The sequence below is a fragment of the Ips typographus genome, linkage group LG9 (assembly GCF_016097725.1).
Source record: "Ips typographus isolate SLU linkage group LG9, UJ_Ityp_2.0, whole genome shotgun sequence".
NCBI lineage: Eukaryota > Metazoa > Arthropoda > Insecta > Coleoptera > Curculionidae > Ips > Ips typographus.
The window spans coordinates 4495523-4519493 of record NC_138430.1 but is presented as its reverse complement, the minus strand read 5'-3'; the positions used below and the strand labels follow the sequence as shown (position 1 = coordinate 4519493).

The 23971-nt window shown below is 36.9% G+C and overlaps 2 protein-coding genes and 1 long non-coding RNA gene across 3 annotated transcripts; 2 read left to right on the top strand and 1 right to left on the bottom strand.

Moving 5' to 3' along the window:
• Nucleotides 1-6355: 6355 nt before the first annotated feature.
• LOC145733674 (uncharacterized) lies at nt 6356-7153 on the bottom strand. The gene is made up of 2 exons (XR_014179255.1): nt 6687-7153; nt 6356-6632 (listed from the first exon to the last, which is right to left on the bottom strand). It is a non-coding gene; the product is annotated as an uncharacterized LOC145733674 (long non-coding RNA).
• Nucleotides 7154-15992: 8839 nt separating this feature from the next.
• On the top strand, nt 15993-18323 carry LOC145733719 (transcription factor HES-4-like). The gene is made up of 3 exons (XM_081986667.1): nt 15993-16172; nt 16234-16657; nt 17081-18323. Exon 3 carries the CDS (start codon nt 17113-17115, stop codon nt 17878-17880), a length of 768 nt encoding a protein of 255 aa, XP_081842793.1. The 5' UTR covers nt 15993-16172; nt 16234-16657; nt 17081-17112; the 3' UTR covers nt 17881-18323.
• Nucleotides 18324-20336: 2013 nt separating this feature from the next.
• Nucleotides 20337-23866, top strand: LOC145734041 (uncharacterized). The gene is made up of 3 exons (XM_081987103.1): nt 20337-20628; nt 20682-21437; nt 23496-23866. Exons 1-3 carry the CDS (start codon nt 20446-20448, stop codon nt 23745-23747), a joined length of 1191 nt encoding a protein of 396 aa, XP_081843229.1. The 5' UTR covers nt 20337-20445; the 3' UTR covers nt 23748-23866.
• The last annotated feature ends 105 nt before the right edge of the window (nt 23867-23971 follow it).

Genomic DNA, 23971 nt, shown 5'->3' with positions numbered 1-23971 from the left:
TCGTTCCTTTTTTTTTTCCTTCTTCCACTGCGCCCCCGTCTCGGTGGTCGTTTTGCAGGCCGCCGTGCTCGCTTCGGGTTAATGACGACGGCACACGTCCTGAGGGAGCTTTGACGGATGCCCTCCCCAACCCCGTCTCTTTCTCCACCCTCCCGCAGTAGTTTGGAACGAGATTTCGATAGGAAATTTATACCCCGCTCCCAAATGAATGTTAGGGAATAAACGAGCCACGAAGCCGCTAATTAAATGCCTCAAGTGTGCTGATTATGGATAATCTGTCATGTGACAAAGTTAAGTTTCAGGAAGATTGTGATTTTTCTTGTTTACTGCAAAGCTTCTTTTTCTAATGCGTTATATCCATTTTTTGCAAAAAAGTCAGAATTACATTCGACTGCATTTTCTGTTTTGTTTCCCCTCCTCATCTCTCCCGTTATCAAAATTGTTCATATATTGACATTAGAGGAAAAACTCAGCTGTTTCTCTTAATTTAATATTGTCCCGCGATTTGGTTGTAGATTAACCATATTTTAGGACACAAAGTTCATTCTTGTCAGATTTAAAACGTTATCCCGGAAACCGGAACTAATGAAACGGTTTTCCGATATCGCAGACATCCCAAATCGATGAAGAAACGAACAAAAGCCGATAAATTAGGGCATAAAAAAAGGGGGGACCCAATTATCAATCCGTCCGAGCGAAAAACCGGTGGCGTCGAATTTATCGCGTGTTTTTATCGGCATAGGGGAGCAAGAGGGTGACATTGAAGTGGCGAAAGGGTGGAAAGAGACAGATGGGGTGCATGTCAATCACTGATATTAAAGGCACGCGCGTTTCACCATCACGTTTATACGACCCCTGTGGCTTTGTGTTGTTCTAGGAATTTTAAAACCAAAAATGTACTTTTTTCTAGAAAGAGGTTACTTAAAAATGACTAAATGTTTTATAATTGAAAATGTTTGAGTATTATAGGACACTCTGTAGGTAAATAAGTGAAATTTTAGGATGCAAAAATCTAAGTTTTATGCCTTCTCGGTGTCTGACAGACACAATGGAAAAAACGTGGGGCAAAAAGTGAGCCTTATTTTAATTTGCAACGTCGAGGGGGGCGCTATTAATAGATCAGCGGCAGATTAGCGTCCCGTCAGACACAGCGTCGGGTCGCATCATTTCACGCGAACCGGTTTTCGACGCTTCCGGCCGATTATATTCGGGAGTTCGCTAAACCGTTTAAAACGGGGGGGCCAAAGGCAGGAGCGCCAGCCCGGCCCTGGCCCCCATTAGCGGCGGCGCTCGCCTCGCCTGGATATATCCATCAAACGGGCTGGTGGCGGCCGCGAGGCGCTAACCGAGACATTTGCCACAGACAGGTGGCCTCCCACGCGCCCCGGGCACTTTTCAGTACCGGACTATAACATTTTCTTATTACTTTTTTATTTATTCATTAATGGTGAAGTGGTTAAGATGAAAACCATGGAAATCATGGTGACAAAAATTAAAAATACTACCAAGCAAAAGAATACAAATATTTTCCAACCTTAGTTCACATGTGTCTAGTATTTGCATAAATCACATCCTTGTTTGTAGTTTGTGATTGGTCAAGAAAAAGCAGCAAGCTGAAAGCTGCTTTTTTTGACCAATCACATATACACTGTGCTGATTTATAAGCAAATGCTGCACAGCTATACTTAGCATAAAAATCCTAAAATGTCAACTGATTTTCAGTCACAGAGTCACTTTTTAATAATTTTTTTACAGTTTCAGAACTTTAAGCTTTGACAAAATCTGAATTTGATCAGCTTCTCTACGTTTAAAAAAAAATTAAATATACATCAAAACTATAAGGTAGTGGTATCCATAAATAGGGGGTTCCATAAGAAAAAAATAAAAAGTGACATTTATCAAGTACATTGATGACTCTGTATACATGGTTGTCATGTTAAAAGATGACAACCATATATACAGAGCACAACTAAGAACAAAAATTGACATGTTCGAGCATTTTGATAAAAAAATTCCTTGAATGAATTTATGCGGCATTTTTGGTTCTCACTGTATATCCGATTATCACAGAATATGCCTGGTATATATCTAGTCCTATATACAGGGTGTCCCACGACGAAAGACATCGATTGATATTGGAAAAAGTATAAATAGGAGAGTTTTGAAAATTTGGTAGGATACTGATGTGGGCATGCCCAATCTAACTAAAATATTTTCAAGATGGTTGCACTTCCGTTTATACCGGAAGTCTATCACAACTTTCTGATTTTAAATAGAACACCCTATATATTATTACATATTTGGATTCCTCACAAAATTCTGACCAACTTTTGTGTACAATGCCCTATGCCTATCTCCAGCTGTTTTTGAAATATTTGATGTTTTTCCAAAAAAGTGACAGTTGCAACGCTCAACATTTTTTGTACTCTGTCAAAACCGTATTTCATTTTGCAATAAAACTTTGGGTTATTGTAAATAAAGGATCGTTTTATTAAACTGAGGGTGCGTAATGACCCATTTGTATACAGGGTCGTCAAAAAAAATCAAAAACTTGCCTCTAAAAAAAATAACAAATTTCAAGTTTTTTAAATAGAAACCCACATTTTTTATGACGGAATCATTTTGAGCATTAAAAATTACTATACGTTTCAATTTACTTGCCTATACCTAAATCCAACCCATTTCGTTTTATTTGAGAATTAACCTTTTTTTATTAGGCTGCATGGTTGGGATTAGCTGGTACTCTAGTTGGTCATGCTTTTGACACACGGTGATATTGGAGACCTGCAGAGCATGTTAATAACACTAGTTTTGAGTGTTTTGACAACTGCAAATATGCCGTCGCGGTTACGTTATTCAAACCAAGATTACTTAAATCTGTTTATTATTTACGGAGAATGTGATAAAGTTGTGAGTAGAACATGTAAGGTATTTGCCGCTCTTTATCCAGAAAAACGAAAGCCATCACCAAAAGCTGTCAAGCAAATAATTGAACATTTTAAGAATACGGGATCTGTGAAGAGAAAAGCTATTAAAACAAAACCAATCCTTAATAATACAAATGTAGAAATTGCAATTTTGGGCTATTTTGTTTCAAATCCAACTTCGTCAATAAGACAAGTTTCTGTAGAATCAGGCATATCCAAAAGCTCAATTCAAAGGATCCTGAAGAAACATAAATTTCACCCTTTTTCATTTAAATTAGTGCAACACTTAAAAGAGGTTGAATTTCCGAAGAGAGAGGGTTTTTAGTGAGTTTTTGCTGACTAGTCACTATGGAGAAGAATGGTTTTTGAATAATATTATTTAGAGCGACGAAGCCAAATTCACTAAAAATGTAATGTTCAATAGACATAATTCAAACTACTGGTGTGACATAAATCCACACGTAATTAGAGAGAAACATTTTCAAGAAATCTGGAGTTTTATGAATAAAAAATGTTGAAAACTCAAATAAAACGAAATGGGTTGGATTTAGGTATAGGCAAGTAAATTGAAACGTATAGTAATTTTTAATGCTCAAAATGATTCCGTCATAAAAAATGTGGGTTTCTATTTAAAAAACTTGAAATTTTTCATTTTTTTTAGTGGCAGGTTTATGATTTTTTTTTGACGACCCTTTATACAAATGAGTCATTACGCACCCTCAGTTTAATAAAACGATCCTTTATTTACAATAACCCAAAGTTTCATTGCAAAATGAAATACGGTTTTGACAGAGTACAAAAATATGTTGAGCGTTGTAACTGTCACTTTTTTGGAAAAACATTAAATATTTCGAAAACGGCTAGAGATAGTCATAGGGCATTGTACACATAAGTTGGTCAGAATTTTGTGAGGAATCCAAATATGTAATAATACATAGGGTGTTCTGTTTAAAATAAGAAAGTTGTGATCGACTTCCGGTATAAAAGGAAGTGCAACCATCTTGAAAATATTTTAGTTAGATTGGGCATGCCCACATCAGTATCCTGCCTAATTTTCAAAACTCTCCTATTTATACTTTTTCCAATATTAATCGATGTCTTTCGTCGTGGGACACCCTGTATAGTATATATTTGTGGGTATCAGACTATTAGAATCCAAATTGTTGTATACTTAGGCTATAAACAAGGAAAGATTAAAACCGTCGATATAACATTATAACCACGTCCGCAGCTAACATATAAATTTTATAGCGAACCGGCAATCATTACGCTATCTATAATGACCGGCCTCCGCCCACCTCCGCCCGTTTTGCTCGGCCCCCCTCAACCCCCATAATGCTCCCCCGGCGTTCCCCCAAACGCGTTGGGTCCTTTGAGTATAGCCCGTCTGTTCCGGCTGGCTGTCATCCCTCGGGTTAGATAAGGACGCTGCCGCTCAAGTACTACAACTTCGGGCAGAGAATAGGGAATATGCGGGAAAGCTCGGCAGAGATAAACCTAGAAAGGGCGTATGTCAATCCGACTCGGTTTTCTGGTGTACAACCGCAGAGTTAGGAAAAATGTAGTATTGTTCATTATTAATGCAAAGTGCAACCAATATTTTAGTCTTTAATAAATGTTTTACAGCTGCTTGAAAGTTATTGTAAAAGTTCTCCTTCTGGGCCTTAATTCTTGAAATCAGGGAACGGAATTCTCAAGAGAAGTGTTGATAGGATGTGACAGAAGAAACTGACAATTTTTCTCTTGATAACTCACTTCCCTTGTTTCAAGAATACGCACCCTGAACGTCAACTTGTCCAGATTCTTTTAACTCTTATAATTTTGTGATTTTGTTAGGATTGATTCAAGCGACATTCTTTGGGGTTTTCGTACTTGATCAGTTTAGTTTGCCAGTTGAATCAGTTTAGTGATACTAAACAACCCTTTTTTGTCTTTAGGATGTTTATAAGGGATGAAACATGAGTCGAATTGACTGACAACCGATAAAACATTATCCAGAAGCAGCAGGCGAAGCGGCGGCGGCCTGGCATCAGGCGGCGTTGAGCGTGAACGTGACGAGCATGAAGCGTTGCGGTGGCGGCGGCGGAGGGCGGTTGGCGTCACTCGGACCGATCGGATCGGGGCACGATGCCAACCCCAAGGGTTCAGCGGTGGTTTGAGACCGATTTTCCGCCCCCTTCGTCAGGAGGTAAAGGGTAGAAAAATCTTTCCCCGAACGAATATTATACTACCGGATTATATTCCACCCAGAAATTTCCTTTTTAACAGCCCATCGTTTTCTTACTTTGTCACAAATTCAAATTTACTAAAAAAGAAAACTAAAATTGTTCAAAATTGGTGATAAGTAGACATTACTTTATCTCAACAAACAACGCTGGAACAATCCTTGCAACCAAATGGGACCTCTAAACTTTTTCTTACCAATTCCAATGTTTTAGCCAGAATGGTAACGTGGCAATGATCAAAACATTTTAAATCGATAGAGCGTTATTCATTAGATCCAGATCTCCATAAACATCTAAGATACCATCCACTGATGTACACCCTGTTTATCATAACAGAACATTCTGTTTACGTTTTTAACCTCCTGATCTTGTAATTATTTATTAAGTTAGTTTTTATATTTACTATCAAGTTTAATTCGAAAAATGTTTATCAATTGGTACCTATACAGGGTGGTTCAAATTAATCGTAGGATGCTTAAAGGGTGGTACATAGAAAATAAACGCCAAAGTGTCATATAAAACTATGGTTGAGACAAAGAATAGCTATTTAACAAGAGACAGTTGAAAAGAGAGAGATGGACTTTTCCTACCAAAGTTAAAGAGAGTTTCATTGGTTGTTCATTCAGGTTGTTGAACGTTGCCATATCTCAGGCCACATCAAATACATATTTGTTTAAGAAGCCAACAAAACACTTTGACTCAAAAGAAGTAAGTAAACAATTATTATAAGAAATTAGTTTATATTTTACCCTGAAAATTGGATGCAATTTTTATTACAAAATGAAATTAGATAAGAGACAATAGGCAACATGTTTCCTACCAAAGGCAAACCAATTCTTTGGTTGAAAAGTGCTTCTTAGCGGAACTGTATCTCCAACATGGACTAAGGTAAGTTGAGTTAGATCGTCATATTTAAGCCTCAAAAACATTGTGGTAGCATTTTTTCCGCACATTTTATGGACACCCTGTATTCTTTCGTGTTCTAACCGCAAAGTACGATTGCGTGAGACCACCGCCCTCTGTACAAGAAAGCCTAGAATGTCACTTTTAATGGCGGCGTGAGCGGTTTTCGTTTTGTACACTAACCTATGCAGATGCAGTAGAAAATATGTTTTTTTAAATTTTTTCGTGTAGTTGATTAGAAGTTGTGAGTGAAAAATCAAAGAACGCTTCATTCCTGATCCAGATATGTATAATTATGCCTTTTTATACCCAATAAAGTCCAGCCAAAGCAAGTTTGGTTAGAACCCTTTGTCCTGGAAAGTACAACAAACTAATGTGAAAACTGCTCAATCAAAGAAAATTTGGAAATCCTTGAAGCTAGGTAAGCAAAACTGGTCAATGGGTTTTATATTATTACCAAGACCTTTCTTTTAAAATGTAAATGTGCCAATGGAACTTCTAAAAGCTGTCCTGTTTCTTCAGAGTAAACCTTTGTTGCTCTCAAAATGCAGGCGGCCTCAAAATGTAACTCACATACCTATGTATGTAAGAGGCAATAAGTTTACTGAATGAGAAAGCATATTGTACTTACCACTGAGTATTGTGTTGGAGTAAAATCATTCCTGTTCAAAGCTTTCAACCACTGTTGGGTTCGAGCAGGGTCTTTTGGAAAGTAAAAGACTGACACTTTTGGGCCTTTCACCAAATTGCTTTTACAATTTGGCAAACAACAAGTGGACGGCATATTGTAGAGGCAATAGAATTTAAGTTAAAAAACCAACAACAAATTATAGAACAATGAAGGAACAATAACAATAGTGATAACACAATAAAATGAACACAAACTACACTTTCACTAGAACAATAAACATATAAACAACAATATATAATAGCAAACCAAAATTACTTTGGCAAGTAATCTCAAGTCTTGACTTTAAACCTTAAAAATTAATTTAATCATCGAAAAACTCAATTTCCACAATACAAACAAACGCAAACTGTCAACCACTATTTCGGCCATATTGGAATTTTTGGCATGCACCTTCTTGGCTTTCTTGTACAGAGGGCGGTGGTGAGACACATGTAGACTTACCACTGTCATTGATTTCCCTTGACAAAGTGTAATATAACTTTTCTATTTTTTTTCTACTAAAAATCAAACTTTAGAATTGAAGAGATTTGTAACTGCCAAAGATCGTATATGAGCCCCATTAACATTTCGTCACGGATCTGGTGGGGGCTCCCCATACTACATTTCCCTCTGAAAGTATCCATAAATTAAGACGACGATTTTCCAGTTGAAGGGCCGCCCGGACTGATCGAGAACGTGTAAAAAAGGGCCCGAGCCACTGCTGCCGAGATTGTCGGATCGCTAACGAGTGATGCGGGGTCATGAAATTGATTAGTCCCTTGTGCTCGAAGGGTTTGCCGACGGGCCGTTAAAAAGACCCTTTCAGGGTCGTATCGGCCGGGGGACCGATGGGTTTCGAAGGGCAGCCACAAAAAATCGTTTCATAATGGATCGGATGGCCTGTTTTGATGGCGAGAAACGGTCGAGAAATGTCTGGGTTTTTCCGATCCTAAAGGAAAAACAGCAAGATAGAACGAAAACCACTAGATTAATTATAAAGCATGAGACAAAATATCAACAAAGGTTAGTTTTCCAAAAAAATACAGGGTCATTCACGCTGATGGTATGTAAGAAGTATCTAGAGAACCGCTAAATATTTTTCGTCCTTAAAGGTTTGCTGATGTGACCTTTTGTTCTCAGTTAGTTAAAGTTAGTTAAAACCTACAGGATGGTCAATTTTTACCATTAAGTCGGACAGATAAAAAATCTGCAAAAAGTTCGTTTTTTTAAAAACATTACATTTGGAACAAATCCATGTATACTTCAGAAAGAAGTAGTAGTCCATATTCTTTCAGTGGAGTCGCAAGAGTACGAAAGGAAGGAAATGACAAACAGTCTTCTCCACAATACTTTATTATGACCTTAGATGGTAGGGTCTGCTCAACAAGTTTCGGTCACATAAATGACCATCTTCAGGAGCTCAAATCGGTCGATCAATGCGACTACTGTCTTTTTACAAGGGGAGAGACAGAGAGACCCATGTTATAACGAATTAGTTACAAAGCTCATTATGGAGAAAAAACTAACTATAGTACATTAAATTAAAATTAAACAAAAAACTTAAACTAGACCCATTTAGGGCTGGGTGAGACCCTAGGGGGAAAAAAAGATCTTAAAACTTGTGCACCATCCACTGAAGAGGCGATCAAACAGCAAACATGTATACTTTCCTATACCTAACTTGCGCCCTTTAAGGAAACTGTTAATAAGATGTTAGGTATAGGAAATATATAAGTACATGGACTTGTTCTAAATTTAATGTTCTTTTATTACAAACCATAAAACACCGATGGATCCATTTAAATAAAGCAAACTTTTGGCTTTTTCTATCTGTCCGACTAAAAGCTAAATATTTATCACTCTGTAGGTTTTTTTCATTTTCTGTCCATGGGCTTTTCATCATTGTCTTACTGAGGATAAAAGGTCACATCAGGAAACCTTTCAGAGAATTTAATGTTCAGACTACCGTTTTGCTGACACATCCACATGACATTTTTATGAAATATCTAAGAAACGGTACAAGATAGGTATAGGAAAGTATTAATATTAATTAGTAGTCTTCGTAAGAGGAATTCAAAAGTGAGATTAGAAACAGGATGTTCCATTTGAAAATCAAAAGTGTTCTTTCCGACTGATCAGGCAACACCTCAAAGTCGAAAATATTTTGGAAGGAGATTTTGAATTCAACATAGGCTACACTCCAAATTTCAGCGAAAAATATTGAGTCGTTCTCTAGATACTTCTAATATACCATCACCCTGTATAAGATTCCTAAAGATCATAATCCTGGAATCGTTAAAACCTTGGGACGCCTTAACAATCGTTCCGGACTCTTCACTTTCCGATTGTCGTAAATTCCGACTTTTAACCTTTTTCATAATTCCTCCTCGACTTGCCAGTTTCACGGAATTTCACGTCTCTAGGGAGTGACAATCTACGTCTCTCGTCACCGCGTTGCCCGTAAAAAGGGCGCCCGGGCATAAATTTTCCGCTTTTCGTATCGGTTTCCGGCAAAACGACGTTACCGGGCAACGAGGTTTTGCTTTATGGAAACTCCCGTTCCCAAACGTTGTTTTCTCCTTTTTGCCTTTCGGTTTGAAGGTAGTAAGGCTGATACGTGACTTGGACGCGAAAATGACAAATTACAAACCAAATTCTCTGTCTGTCGTTTTTGAATTTTTAAACTGGAACTTTCATGTGACCTTACTGGAGGTCAGTTTGGTAATTCTGGATGATTGCGATCCAGAAATCTAACAATGCAATCTCGTTGATCGTAATTTCTGTGGAAAGCGTGTCCCAGATCGGCGCGTCCGTTGGGCCTCAGGCTGACGAGACGAATTTAAATCGGGATATGCCACCGATGCCAAATGACGGCTGGCTAGCTCAAAGAGCCGTATTTAGATCCAGGATCCGAGGAAAAAACGGGAACAAATTCGTTTAATTCAAACCGGTTTAATGGCAGCAAGAGATTATAAGACCAAAGTTAAAAAAACGCTTCAATAGAAGTGGAAGTGATGAGTAACTTAGTCATCCCACACTGACTGCGCCAGTACAATATTTGACTATATAACAAACCAACTATTCAAAATTGTAATTATTGCAAGATTCCAACACATTTTCTTACTGCACGTGTATAAATTATTATAATTTTAAGGAACGTGTTCAGCTGTAACAACTCTAGATCCACCTGTAAAATGTCTGGGCTATTAATATACGGTATGCCACACAGACTATAGGCCGGAGAGATATTCGAGAAGGGCGCCGGCAAACAAACGACGAGCGTGATAAAGGGCGGATCTCCTGCATAAGGGAAGTACGGTGGACGCTTTTGAAACCCCGGGGGTAATTAAGTGAAAACTGCTGCCGACCTAGACGAAGGGCGAAGGGATAACTACCGCTTATCTTTCCGGATTAGAAAGACGTGTAAACACAATACTAGGGTGGGGGGAAATAAAGAACTCAATTTATATTTTCCACCCCCCCCTGAAAGTTAAGCGGAATATTTTTAATAACTGCTTTGTTGCAGACTGAAAAAATTACATTCCATATTATTCCTTTCTGCTTTCTCCTGGCTTTTGTTTTTCCCGACCCACCTCCTTCTCCTTCGTCACTGTGTCTCTGTTATTGGCAAATCCCCAGTTCGGGGAGTTCTCTCTCCCATCTCTTTGTTGTTCCAGAAAACGAACAAACCGTTTTGATGTCAGATTTAAGAGCGTGACATCGTCGGTTTCAGTCTGCGATGTTCGCTCTTTGCCATTCTAATGGCGCATATTTACCGACACTCGCGTGCACTTATGGAATGCATGATTTCTCCCGCTCTTCTTGGTTCGGTTTTTGGGGGAGATTTTGTGGGGGCGAACCACATGGAATAACAACCAAGAAAATGATAATATTTATTGTAACAGTAAAGGCAGTATTCCTTTTGAACCTCCATGGAGCAATTGGGATAGGAACTTTTGTTAAATGGTAACTAACACAGTTTTGAACTGTTTTTCATAATCTTTCCAAGTCCACATGTGCAGTATTTGCGTAAATCACAAACTACTCATTTTGCTGAAATTTACGCAAATGCTGCATATGTAGACTTAAAATTCGTTATAATTCATTTTCTGGCAACTGTTAAAGAATTGACAACTGAGGTGTGCGTGTTTTGTTTTACTCAAAAAACTAGAAAATGTACAAAACTTCATTTTAAAAATTGACTTTTATTTGTAAGCCACGTCTATTGCAGTTTTGAAATAAAGACATTGTTAAGGCACTTTTTTAGCAAAAAATTTGTTTTTGGAGCATTTTTCAAAAAAATCGTGTACGTACAACTCGATTATTTGAAACATTCTGTATAACCACATCTTAATGATCGTAAATAGCTACTAAATGGGGCTATCACGTGACGTTGAATCACATGATAAAGTGTCCGTTGTCACAATGACAATTTTCTGTCTTGAAAACTGTCAAAAATATCCTAATTTCAACGTTAGTGACAAAATGCCGACAGTTATAGTAAAACGAACACCGAATTTCTGTTCTCCATTTAAAAATTAGTTGAAATGGCTGGCTTGAAAGGTTTAAATCTATTATGGCTCCAGGCAGTATAGTAGGCTAGGAAAAACCTACATTTGGACAAAATTTTAGTGCACTTTTCCAAAAAATCGGGAAGAACTCAGTTATTTGAAACATTCCGTATAGATATGTCAGATGATCGTAGATAGCTAATGAATGAGGCTATCACGTGACATTGACTGGGCAATGGGCACCGTTTGGCCGCTGGAGGGCGCCAAAGCAGATTATTCTTTTTTTCGGCTTTTTTGTGAATATCTCGAAAACGGTTTGAGTTAGTTTTTGATGATGAAATTGATTTTGAATTCATTTTTTAAGTAAACCTTGAAAAGTTTGCTAATAAGAAACAAAAGAAGCTCTTATTTCGACTTCTGTTGAAAAACAGATAGTTAGATGACTAGTTATAATATTATTCAACATGTTTCAACTAAAAAAGATGATGAAACACAAAATCAATGATCACTGTCAACATATAAGCCACCTTTTCCTAACAACCCTTAAAATAGAGTAACCTAACCTGACTAATAGAGTTGATGGGCAAGTTTGGTACAAAAGTAGTGTATTTCTATCCTGCTCTAACTAATAAACGAAATAGCATGGCAAGACACTAGTTTTTGCACTGAACTTAACTAATTTGCTATTTCATGAGTTTACTCCTTGAAAGTGTGACCACCATCGATTAGACAATCAAACCGAGTATAACGCAAACCGCACACACTCGACGTCGTAATATCCCTGGGGCTGAATTATTTTCCTTCCTCTGTCAACCCCCCGGGGCTCCCGTGGGAATTGGGGGAACAGAACACGAGCCGCCGGTTACGTTCAGCCTCGCGTCGTCAGGTGCTTATTATTTCTTTAATATTTACGAGTGCGAAGCGGCCCTTTGTGCCCTCCGGCTGTACTACGTGCAGGGGTGTAGGAAATTCAACCCTTCAGGATATCTGGCATATTGCTTGATCAGGATTAGTCGATCTATACGTGAAGGACGAGCTTGATTCAATCTCCTTCCGGAGTTTTCGAGCTGAGGATTGCAGGAAATTTATGGCGCAGTGGAGGGTGGACACTTGTGTGCTAACTCCAGGTCCGGTTGAACATTTCAGAGCGGCATGGAACCGGACGGACATAAAACCGTGGCGACCACATAAAGCCCGGGGCCAACGCTGCATGCCCCAGAATGGGCGATGCCAGGTTCGAGAGTCTTCGCAGCGAGAAAATTTCAGTTGGAAAATCGAAAGTCAACTTGGTTCCATTCGGGAACATATCACAAAAACCCATTTAGAATACTTTTGAAGTTGAAATTGTAGAAATTTCAAAATGTTGATACATACTTTAAATGAGATAAATCAGTCTGATTTGCAATGGAAAAAGGGGAGAACGTTGGAAAAACTCTTCACTTTTATGGCGAGCAAGTAAAACGGCGGCGGGATTTTATGACACGCCGCCGCCTCGCGTTTTGAACGAGGGTAAGTGTGTGTAGTTGTGTGATGAGAGATCGTAATTTATGGGGTTGGAGGTGAGGAAAATACGGCAAAGAAAAATAAGGGCGGCGACGGATACTCTGAAGGAGACGTGCACTACATGATGACCAAAACAGATCTTTTTTTATATTATTTTTCTTTAACTAAAGTGTCCTTCTGTACATTCTTAATATTCTCTCATCAAAAATTTAGAGTTTTCAGTTTTATTAGACTTGTTAAGAAGGTGTTAAACTGCCATTTTTTAGCTCCAATATCAAGAATTTGCTTCAATCCTCCAGCAAATGACCGTATCCCTGACCGTACTTATATAAATATCGGGAAGAAAAGTGAGTGTAAATTGTCCCCGGAAAGAAATAAAAACGAAATATATCCCCGACGTAAAAGGAGGATTAAACCTGTAACTGAATATTTATTATACCCTACCTGCAGCGCCGAAAGAGGGTTTAAAGATAGATTTAGAGGAGTCGGGGAATCTCACAGGGACTTCGTAATAAAATATGGAAGCATACTGGGAGACGTACGTTTTCGTTCCTGGAGTTTTGACCCACCAGAAAATAGCATTATTTACATTTATAGATCATGGCACGTGACACTTGCTCTAAGGAGAGAAAACCAAAATGGCTTACATATAGAAGATGTAAACCAAACCAAAAAATCCTGAAGACCTTTATTTTCAAAGTAAAATTTGATAGCCGATACATATCCTATTTGCTACATAATAACATAAATACAATACATTGACATTAATGACAGAACTGTCAACTGGCTTTGACCAAACAATAAAAATGAACTAACAAACGGAAATTGTTCATTACGTTTTCTTATTTTATTTTTGATGTTTTAGATGTTTGAACGGAATTTAATGCATTTATAATGTGCGTTTTTGACAGGTTAGATCACTGTCTAGCTAAATTATCCTCTAAAATCGCGTGGTATCTGTTATCAATGTCAAAACTGTCAAAATTTGCTTAAAATATGAAAGAATTACTGTTTATAACACAGTTTTTGAAACCAGACGTGTTTCTACAGCATTTTAGGTTAGATACATGTAAATACATCAGCATTTAAAGTGTGATTGTCGTCGTATACGTAATATCTAGTTAATCTAATACAAATCTTAAGTTTAAGACAAAAAACTTGGAAAAATTCAAAATGTAGTAAACAAAACATCGATCTAACCACCGCCCTCTGTACAAGAAAGCCAAGAAGGTGCATGCCAAAAATTCCAATATGGCCGAAATAGTGGTTGACAGTTTGCATTTGTTTGTATTGTGGAAATTGAGTTTTTCGATGATTAAATTAATTTTTAAGGTTTAAAGTCAAGACTTGGGATTACTTGCCAAAGTAATTTTTGTTTGCTATTATATATTGTTGTTTATATGTTTATTGTTCTAGTGAAAGTGTAGTTTGTGTTCATTTTATTGTGTTATCACTATTTTTATTGTTCCTTCATTGTTCTATAATTTGTTGTTGGTTTTTTAACTTAAATTCTATTGCCTCTACAATATGCCGTCCACTTGTTGTTTGCCAAATTGTAAAAGCAATTTGGTGAAAGGCCCAAAAGTGTCAGTCTTTTACTTTCCAAAAGACCCTGCTCGAACCCAACAGTGGTTGAAAGCTTTGAACTGGAATGATTTTACTCCAACACAATACTCAGTGGTAAGTACAATATGTTTCTCATTCAGTAAACTTATTGCCTCTTACATACATTTTGAGGCCACCTGCATTTTGAGAGCAACAAAGGTTTACTCTGAAGAAACAGGACAGCTTTTAGAAGTTCCATTGGCACATTTACATTTTAAAAGAAAGGTCTTGGTTATAATATAAAACCCATTTACCAGTTTTGCTTACCTAGCTTCAGGGATTTCCAAATTTTCTTTGATTGAGCAGTTTTTACATTAGTATGTTGTACTTTCCAGGACAAAGGGTTCTAACCAAACTTGCTTTGGCTGGACTTTATTGGGTATAAAAAGCCATATCTATACATATCTGGATCAGGAATGAAGCGTTCTTTGATTTTTCACTCACAACTTCTAATCAACTACACGAAAAAATAAAAAAAAAAACATATTTTCTACTGCATCTGCATAGGTTTGTGTACAAAACGAGAACCGCTAACGCCGCCATTAAAAGTGACATTCTAGGCTTTCTTGTACAGAGGGCGGTGATCTAACCCATAAATTGGTCATTTTCTTTGCTTCTGCCAAGCAGCTTCAAAGTCGAAGTGCACTTTGAAGTAAAATTGGAATTATTTTTATGTCACTATATGACAATCTTGCCAATTTCATAATAAAGTTGACTTTGAAGTGAATGTAAATGTAGCTTAAGATTTATGATAGTTAGTTTGACAGTGATCACCTGTCACTAATGACATCATTAAAACAGTTAACTCTTATTTTTTTCAAAATAAAGTCTGCAGAAGCACTTTTATCAGTTTTCGGTATCAGTGGAAAGTTTTAGCAGCTTATGATATTGTACCAATCAGAAGAAAATTTGACAGTTGTCACATGACTCTCTTAATTATATATAAAGTTATTGAAAGTTACAAAATAGTGGAAATTTCCTCTTTGTATTTCCAACCTAGTAACATTTACTAAAAAACAACGTACATACATTACCAAAAAAAAAATTGTCATGTTTTCGTGTGATATAGAGTAGCGTGCCCCTCAAATTAGAGCCGCCCCCGTTACCCCCTCGTCGCCCCCAAAAGGTCGTTAAGCGTTTTTCTAAACTACTAATCTGCCGCCGTTTCCCGTCCACCCACACTTATTGCCTCACCCTATCCCATTGGTGGGGGCGCGGAGGGGTAAAGCGAGGGCAGAACAGGTTGGCCGGTAAATGAGCAGTAATAAAGCCGGCCAGAGGAGGCAGCAGCCGGATCGCCCACCGCCACCCAATTCCGGGGGCGGCAATTTGTTGCACCACAGTTGTAGTATTTACTAATTTGACTATAAAATAATGAAATGGGTGTTTGTCCATTCGTGGATTATTAATAAACTGGTGATAGTTAACAGCACGATGTAGACTTTGTAATTGGTCAAGAAAAAGCAGCAAGCTGACTGCCTGTTTGTGAATGGTCATGCTGTTGGTGTTCACTTTTTGTAAATTTAATGATAGTAGGTAAAGTAGAGATCTATTTTTCTATAGTTTGTGAAGAATTTAGGGTGTAACAAACGTATCCCATATCAGCGTTGGCGTCGCGTCGCGGCTGCGGCGGTGGCGTGGACACGGCGGCGGCTGCGGCGCGTGTCTGACGCGTCTCGTGCCTAACAAGCACCGGTCCCTCCCCTCTTTGCCCTCGACGACCCCCCAATATTCCAGAAATCATCAAAATGTTGTTAACTTCCGGCAAAAAAAAAACAATACCTTTATCAAAAATTTCTTCGTTGTTAGTTGGGTTTGATGTTTGTAGGTAAAGTAATTGACGTTCCGTTTATCTGTTATCTTATTTCTCTAATCTGACTGTTTTGTAGAGTTTTGACATTTTCCGCAACATTTTGACGGTCGCAGGGTTCACGGTTAGATATTTCCCCGTGGGTTTTCCCCCCACCGTGCAGCGGTGTCGGCACGCGACCAAAGGCCGCCCCCGGCCGCGCACCCCCTCCCGGACGTCCCAACGTCGACGACGCTCACTCGACGCCTCATTGCCCAGAAAGTGACGCTTTCGAAAGGACGAAATCCGCGCCACGTCCAATTTAGATATACGAACTCACGCCAAAACATCGCGCGCGATTCTAATTTCGGTATCTGGCCAAAAAGGAGGAAAAACCCTACCAAAACAATAACAACACGGTCGCGACATAAACTTTTAATTATCGTCCACTTAACGAATTTTGAGCGAAAGTTTGTTGGAAATTGTATCATCTGCAAACATTACGGAAGTGATAACTAGTAAGGGTAAGTTTGACAAATTTTAATAAACCTCTCTCTCAAATATCATTGTTATCTCTAACCACACCATAGCCAAATTCGTTATCTCTATGTCTTTAATTGATATCACAGTGGTACACACTCACCTACTCGTCCAGCACATTAAAATTTTCAATATTATTTAGTCTCTCAGGCAAAAAATGTATTTAAAAAAGAACTTACAATTTTGAGGGGATATTGCATAGCATACTTTAAACTTTCAATTAAACTTAACTTGATTTAACCAATAAGTGTAAATTGCCGTTAGTGGGTAATTGTCAATATTACATTGAAAACAGTTGATAGCAAACCATAAATTCAATTAAATTTTCAAAATCAAGTAGTTTCAGCTTTTTTTTATAACCCAGAGTCAAACTGTATACTTGAGGGAATTTGCCTTTTGTTTTGCAGACGACAGTTCATCTGACGTCCATGACCCAATAATGACAGCCAAAGCCAAACGGCTCGCGGGCGCTGAACCAATCAGAAGGGCGAACAAACCCCTAATGGAGAAACGACGTAGGGCGCGAATTAATCAAAGCCTGGCGGCCTTAAAAACCTTAATTTTGGACTCTGCCAAGGCGGACAACACCAAACATTCGAAACTGGAAAAGGCCGATATTCTCGAGCTGACCGTGCGACATTTCCAGAGGCATCGAAGTTTAGACGTTAAAGGTATAAATCAATATAAGGCGGGATACGCGGACTGCGTTAGAGAAGTACAAAGGTATCTGGAAACACCCGATGCCCAAACAATGACCGTGATTGATCCTGGAGTGCGTCAAAGGTTGCTCAGGCACCTGGATAATTGCGTTTCCGAAGTCGATGTGGACCTAAGACAAGCCCTGACTGCTACCGCCAATCCGACGAACGAGGAGAGACTACAACATCCCGACTCCTCCACTTTGGAGGAAGTCAACAATAACAGCAACAACAGCAGCAACCCGCCAAGAGTGGAAGTGAAAAGTGAAGACCCTAAGGCCATCAAGAATTACGACGGAAACTTTGTCCTTTTACTTCCTGAGCACTACGTGCAACTTGCCAACGCTTTGGGGGTAAATTTGAGACAGGCAGGGGAGAGGACTCCAAGTCCAGGTCCTTCCAATGAAGGCAGTCCTGAGGGTGAAGATCCTCCCAAAGTTAAGCTGGAGAAACCTTTAGATTATAGTAAAAATAATGAACCGGTAGAAAGTATGTGGAGGCCGTGGTAAAATTTTCAGAAGTGCGTGATTTTGTAACACAAATTCTTATTTGTATGACTGTCAAATTAAAACTAACTGGAGAAATGACATAAACATAGTGATCTACAGGGAGATTCTTCACTTACACTACCTGAGAGTTTTACCAAATTTGAAGATGAGGCCTAAACCCGCAACATCCAAAGTACATAACATTGTAAATACAATCTAGATTATATTATGTGATAGTAAGAAAGGCTTTAATACTATTATAATTATTTATTTTAGTTACTGTTCTAGTTTTTTGTTGTTGACTTGCTTATTAACTTTGACTATTATTTGATGCGTCACTGTATCACAAACCCTAGTCCAGACAGATTATTTTATGTACATAAAATGTAAATAAAATGTATAAACTTCAGTTTAAACCTGATTGTATAATAATTGATGTCGAGAATAAATAAATCCGTTATTAATTGACATTTCATTGAATCAAATATCATAACAATAGCCTGGCCTAATCAAAACATGGTCATCTCTATTTTTTCTCTTGAACGAGCAACAAACTCCACGTGGCTGAACAGAATCCCGAGAGTCCAACTTCTTCGGAAAGTTTGGAAGTTGCTTAGCCAGAGTTCGACGCAAAGACGAAAGTTTTGGGGAAATGGGAGAGGGACGCCAAAGTTGTGGATCGTCCGGAAAGGAGTTTCCCGGTCGACGAGCTGGGGAAAACCGTTTGATTATCGTACGCCGGGAAAGTTTTAACGGAGCCTCTGCTGGTGTCGAAGTCGCAGCGAGAGTTGGTAAATATGATCCGCAAAAAAATTATAATAAATCAGAGAATTGAGTCATCTGACAGTTGATCACAAGGAATCAAATATGTTTGTTGATGAAGCAGTCACGTGATTAAATGTCAAGTTACAGTGCCTTCGAAATGAAAAGTGTCGAAAACGAACAATCAAACAACTAAATCAAGTCAAAGTTTGAATTGGCAGAAACACAGTTTGAAAAACAGTCAAGGACAAAATCGCCTGTAAAACCCACTTGGAGTAAGAAAATTACTCTTTTAAACACATTTTTGGAATCCTCATTAAATTTCCTATTCAATACCCTGAAAAACAGTACAAAATTTAGTACAGTCAGGGAGAAAAACGGTGTCAAAATTTCAACTGCCAGAAACACAGTTTGGAAAAACAGCCAGGGACAAAATAGCCTGTAAAACCCACTTGGCGTAAGAAAATTACTGTTTTAAAGACATTTTTGGAATCTTCATTAAATTTCCTATTTAATAACCTGAAAAACAGTACAAAATTTAGTACAGTCAAGGAGAAAAATGGTGTCAAAGTTTGAACTTCCAGAAACACAGTTTGCAAGAACAGTCAGGGACAAAATGGCCTGTAAAACCCACTTGGACTAAGAAAATTCCTGTTTTAAACACATTTTTGGTATCCTCATTAAATTTCCTATTTAATAACCTGGAAAAACAGTTCAAAATTTAGTACAGTCAGGGAGAAAAACGGTGTTAAAGTTTGAACTGCCAGAAACACAGTTTGAAAGAACAATCAGGGACAAAATGGCCTGTAAAACCCACTTGGAGTAAGAAAATTACTGTTTTAAAGACATTTTTGGAATCTTTATTAAATTTCCTATTCAATAACCTGAAAAACAGTACAAAATTTAGTACAGTCAGGGAGAAAAACGGTGTCAAAGTTTGAACTGCCAGAAACACAGTTTGAAAAAACAGCTAGGGACAAAATAGCCTGTAAAACCCACTTGCAGTAAGAAAATGACTGGTTTAAACATATTTTTGGAATCCTCATTAAATTTCCTATTTAATAACTTGAAAAAACACTACAAAATTTAGTACAGTCAGGGAGAAAAACGGTGTCAAAGTTTGAACTGCCAGAAACACAGTTTGAAAAAACAGCTAGGGACAAAATAGCTTGTAAAACCCACTTGTAGTAAGAAAATGACTGTTTTAAACACATTTTTGGAATCCTCATTAAATTTCCTATTTAATAACCTGAAAAAACAGTTCAAATTGTACTTAAGCAAAATATATTTTATGAAATTTTAATTTTATAAACTGCTAAATTATAGGGCAAATTTCATAGAATAGCATGGAATAGCCACCTAACGGAAAGTTTACTAACCACTGCGGTTTGCTTCTGACATTGTACAGAACGCTACGTGACTTTGTCGTCTAGTTGGCTGTAAAAAAATTACCTACTCCCTTCTTCGGTAGAGGACGCCACACTACACATGCAATCAATTTTCTGAATATCTAGCAATAAAGAGTATTCATCTAATTTATTATGTTAAATAATTGTTAATAATTTAATTTTCTTTTTTCTTTACTGCATTAAGACAAATTTCTACTCAAATCTTTATTTTATGCAGAAAGTGACAAATGACAGTTTGAGCTTACGATTTTTGACAGTCAATTGTTGCAATATGACAGCCTCAAGGACATACGACGTTTTGTTTTGTTTTTTTAATAGTTTTGACGTTTTGTTGTTTTCATTTTTTTTGCATTACTACGTGGTTTATTTTCTAATTCTATTTAATTTATACATATGGTATTTTCTAAGTTAAATAATGTCTTCCAAGCATTTCTGCTTAAAGTGGACCACATTCCAAACAAGTATTCTAAACGCATTTGAAAGTCTTCAGAGCACTGAAGATCTTGCAGATGTTACCCTAACTTGTGAAGGAATCAGCTTAAAGGCACATAAATTTATATTGTCAGCATGCAGCCCGTATTTCCGCACCATATTCAAGGTAAGAAGTCGCTAGTTGACCAAGTAAAAGTTATTTATCAAGTAAAATTGCAGGAAAATCCTTGCCCTCATCCAATAGTTATTCTGAAAGATGTAGCATATGTGGATCTAATAGCAATAGTCAATTTCATGTACCATGGTGAAGTCATGGTATCAGAAGAGCAACTTCCTTCATTTCTACAAACTGCAACAATACTGCAAGTTTCTGGGTTGATTAGTAATGATATGCCTTGTCCTCTAAACAGGCAAATTCTACCAATCAAAAAAGTGAAACCTGCACATAGTGAGCCCCATGAGTGCCCCTCAAAAAAGATCAAAGCCAGTCCTAAAGTGCATAAAGCTCCCCTTGAAGAAAACATTGTAAAAAAGCCAATTCCACAAAATCTAGACACATTATTCGAAAGTGAGAAAATTAAAAGTGAAAAACCTGAAGAAATGGATGAAAGTACTGATCAAAACATTTCAAAAATACAAGATCTAACAGAAAAAATGGATAATCAATCTCAAAGTTCCATTCTTGAAGCTGCACTAGAAGTGAAAACAGGAAGCATATTGGAGAGGTCATTGACATCTCAACCTACTTGTAAACAGCAATGCATACCAGCACCATGCGAAAAATTAAGTATATTACCAGACATATCAATACCCAAGACTATTTTTATACCACGTAAACCTCCAGAGAGTGAAATGGAGAGGTTAATTCTGAGATCTTCATCTGAATCATCATCCAGCCCTTTGACTTTTGATAGAGCTGCTGAAGTTTTACATCAAAATGTTAAAGTTGAAAGCATAGAACAATCAGATATGGAGGTATGTACAAAAAAAATTTGATTTTCTGGTTTAAAAATGTGGTGAAAGTTGAAAATACCTAGTTTTACCTATTGATAGTAGTCTGAGCTCTAAAATACATATTATTAAGTGTTATAGTGAATTTCTGTAAAGATGATCATTCAATATGTTTTAAAATTGAACTGTGGAGCACTGGACTGCAAAGGTGAATACATTGTAGTAGACCAAGCATAATTTACCAATTTTTCACATTTAAACTACATTTTTAAGGTCACGTGACTGTTTTTGACAGGTGTCTACTGGACTTTACTACAGTGGCAAGCTCTAAAATTGCATAACCACAGTCACGTTACGTGTCTCTTACAATTTCAGCTGTTACAACTGTCTAAAATAGTCTAAATTTTATTTACCAAGTTTTTAAAGTTTAAACCACATTTTAACGGTCACGTGATTAATTTTGACAGATATCACCTGGCCTTTATAGTGGTGCAAGCTCAGAATTGCATTATCAACGTCAAGTGACGTGTACTAGTATTTACAACTGTCCAAATTTTATTTATCAATTTTCCAAAGTTTAAACTGCCTTTTGAAGGTCACGTGACTGTTTTTTACAATGTCAACTGGTATTTACAGTGTTGCAAGCTCAAAAATTGAATTATCCAAGTCATGTGACGTGTATTTTGCAATTGAAGTTTTTACAACTGTCTAAATTTTATTTATCAATTTTCCAAAATTTAAACTGCCTTTTTGAAGGTCACGTGACTGTTTTTGACCATGTCAACTAGTCCTTACAGTGTTGCAAGCTCAAAAATTTAATTATCAAAGTCACGTGATGTAGTTCTTACAATTTTACCACTGTCTAAATTTAAAATACTATTTATTTAATTTTTCAACTGTTTCTTTTAAATGATAGGTGTCTTTATTTGACACGTGCTAACTTGGTTACTATGACAGTTAGAAGATTCGTTTAAACGTCAAAATATAACCCGTAATTTCAGACAATTGTACAAAAAATATTTGTGTTTGTTAAAATTTGAAAAAACAGTCACCTGACCTTAGAAAATCAATTTTAAGCTTTCGACACAAGGTCAAATCAAGTGTCAAAAATTTGAAAAAACGTTTACGTTGTCACCTAACCTAACCTAAAAACTGTCACGTGACTTTTAAAAAAATTAATTTTAAGATTTTGGGTCTTCAAAATTTGGAAAAGCAATCAGGTAACCTGAGGAAGTAATTTTTTTTTAATTATTAATCCTTATGACATTTTGACCCTTGTCAATTGTAAAAGTAGATATGCTACTTAATTAACCTGACCAAAAACTGCCATGTGACCAAAAAAAATTTAAGGGTGTATTTCATCAAGGTTTATCATTGTCTCAATACCAAGGGTCTTATAACTAAATTTAAGAATGCAACAAATGTGTAGGTGAAAATTTGAAGGCATTCTGAGGCAGTTTTAATAATTTAAAGGCATTTTGAGATATTTCAAGGTAATATAAGGAATTTTAGGCACTTTTAGACATTTCAAGGTATTTTGTATGCAAAAGGCAATTTGGTGTACAAAAAATGATCGGCGGTCTACCCCTCGATTAAACCTTAAATGAATTAAAATACCTACATAGTAGCCAATTCTAAACTGCCAAAAACAATTAACAGTAATGTCAACCAAAGTTTCTAGACATAAATTGGAAGAACATACAGGATGAACATTATTGAATTGATCAAATGCTTTTTAATGAAAATTTAGTATTTTCTTCTAATTTTGAAGAATTTCACACAGTTTTTTAACATCCCAGTTGTTAAAAGAAAAACAGTTAGAATAGGCATTTTTTGCTTCTGAGGCTCTGCTTAACAGATCTAACACTTAAAATGTAGTAAAAAATTTAGAAATTAATTTACCAAATGTAATCTATTTTTTTTTCGTCATGGGAAAAAGTCTTGGAGCAAAGGTTTGAAAGTTATGAACATAAATGTCATTGAAAAAACACTTTTTATGGGGAAACCATATTTACCATCATTTTATCTAAACTAACCACTTTATAGACACATGTGTTTATATGTTTAATGTTTTTTTTTTAGATATTATCATCAGAGGAAGCAGCAATAAATTTTTCGAAAACAGTCGTCGAAGTGCCTCACCATAGTAGTCAGTGCGGCAACTGTCCGCACTGCGGTAAAGTGTATTCCAATCAATCAGCTTTAAAATATCATGTAAGATTAGTACACTCAGATCTAACCAATATGTATTGTTGTCATTTGTGTCCCGAAAGTTTTGATTATCGGGAGGGATACAAAAAACACATGGCCGAAGCGCATTCGGTTAGGAATTGAATTTTTATACTTAATTGACTTTGTTTGGTTTAATATTTCGTTATTGTTAATGTTATTATATATTATTTTATATGTTAATTATTAAAGAGGTTTTTTTTATATAAACTATTTTGCTTTTTCGTGAGACTTTCAATTACTATCCCAAACTTTGCATTTTAATTTTAAGTTTATAGTTAAAAGTTTATACATTTCAATATTCCATCTGTTTTGGTCTCAATGTATTA

Coding starts and splice junctions, on each gene's coding strand:
- LOC145733719 (XM_081986667.1), top strand. CDS start 17,113: ATGACAGCCAAAGCCAAACGGCTCGCGGGCGCTGAACCAATCAGAAGG.
- LOC145734041 (XM_081987103.1), top strand. CDS start 20,446: ATGTCTTCCAAGCATTTCTGCTTAAAGTGGACCACATTCCAAACAAGT. Junction 20,629..20,681: donor ATTTCCGCACCATATTCAAG/GTAAGAAGTCGC, acceptor GTAAAATTGCAG/GAAAATCCTTGCCCTCATCC. Junction 21,438..23,495: donor TAGAACAATCAGATATGGAG/GTATGTACAAAA, acceptor TTTTTTTTTTAG/ATATTATCATCAGAGGAAGC.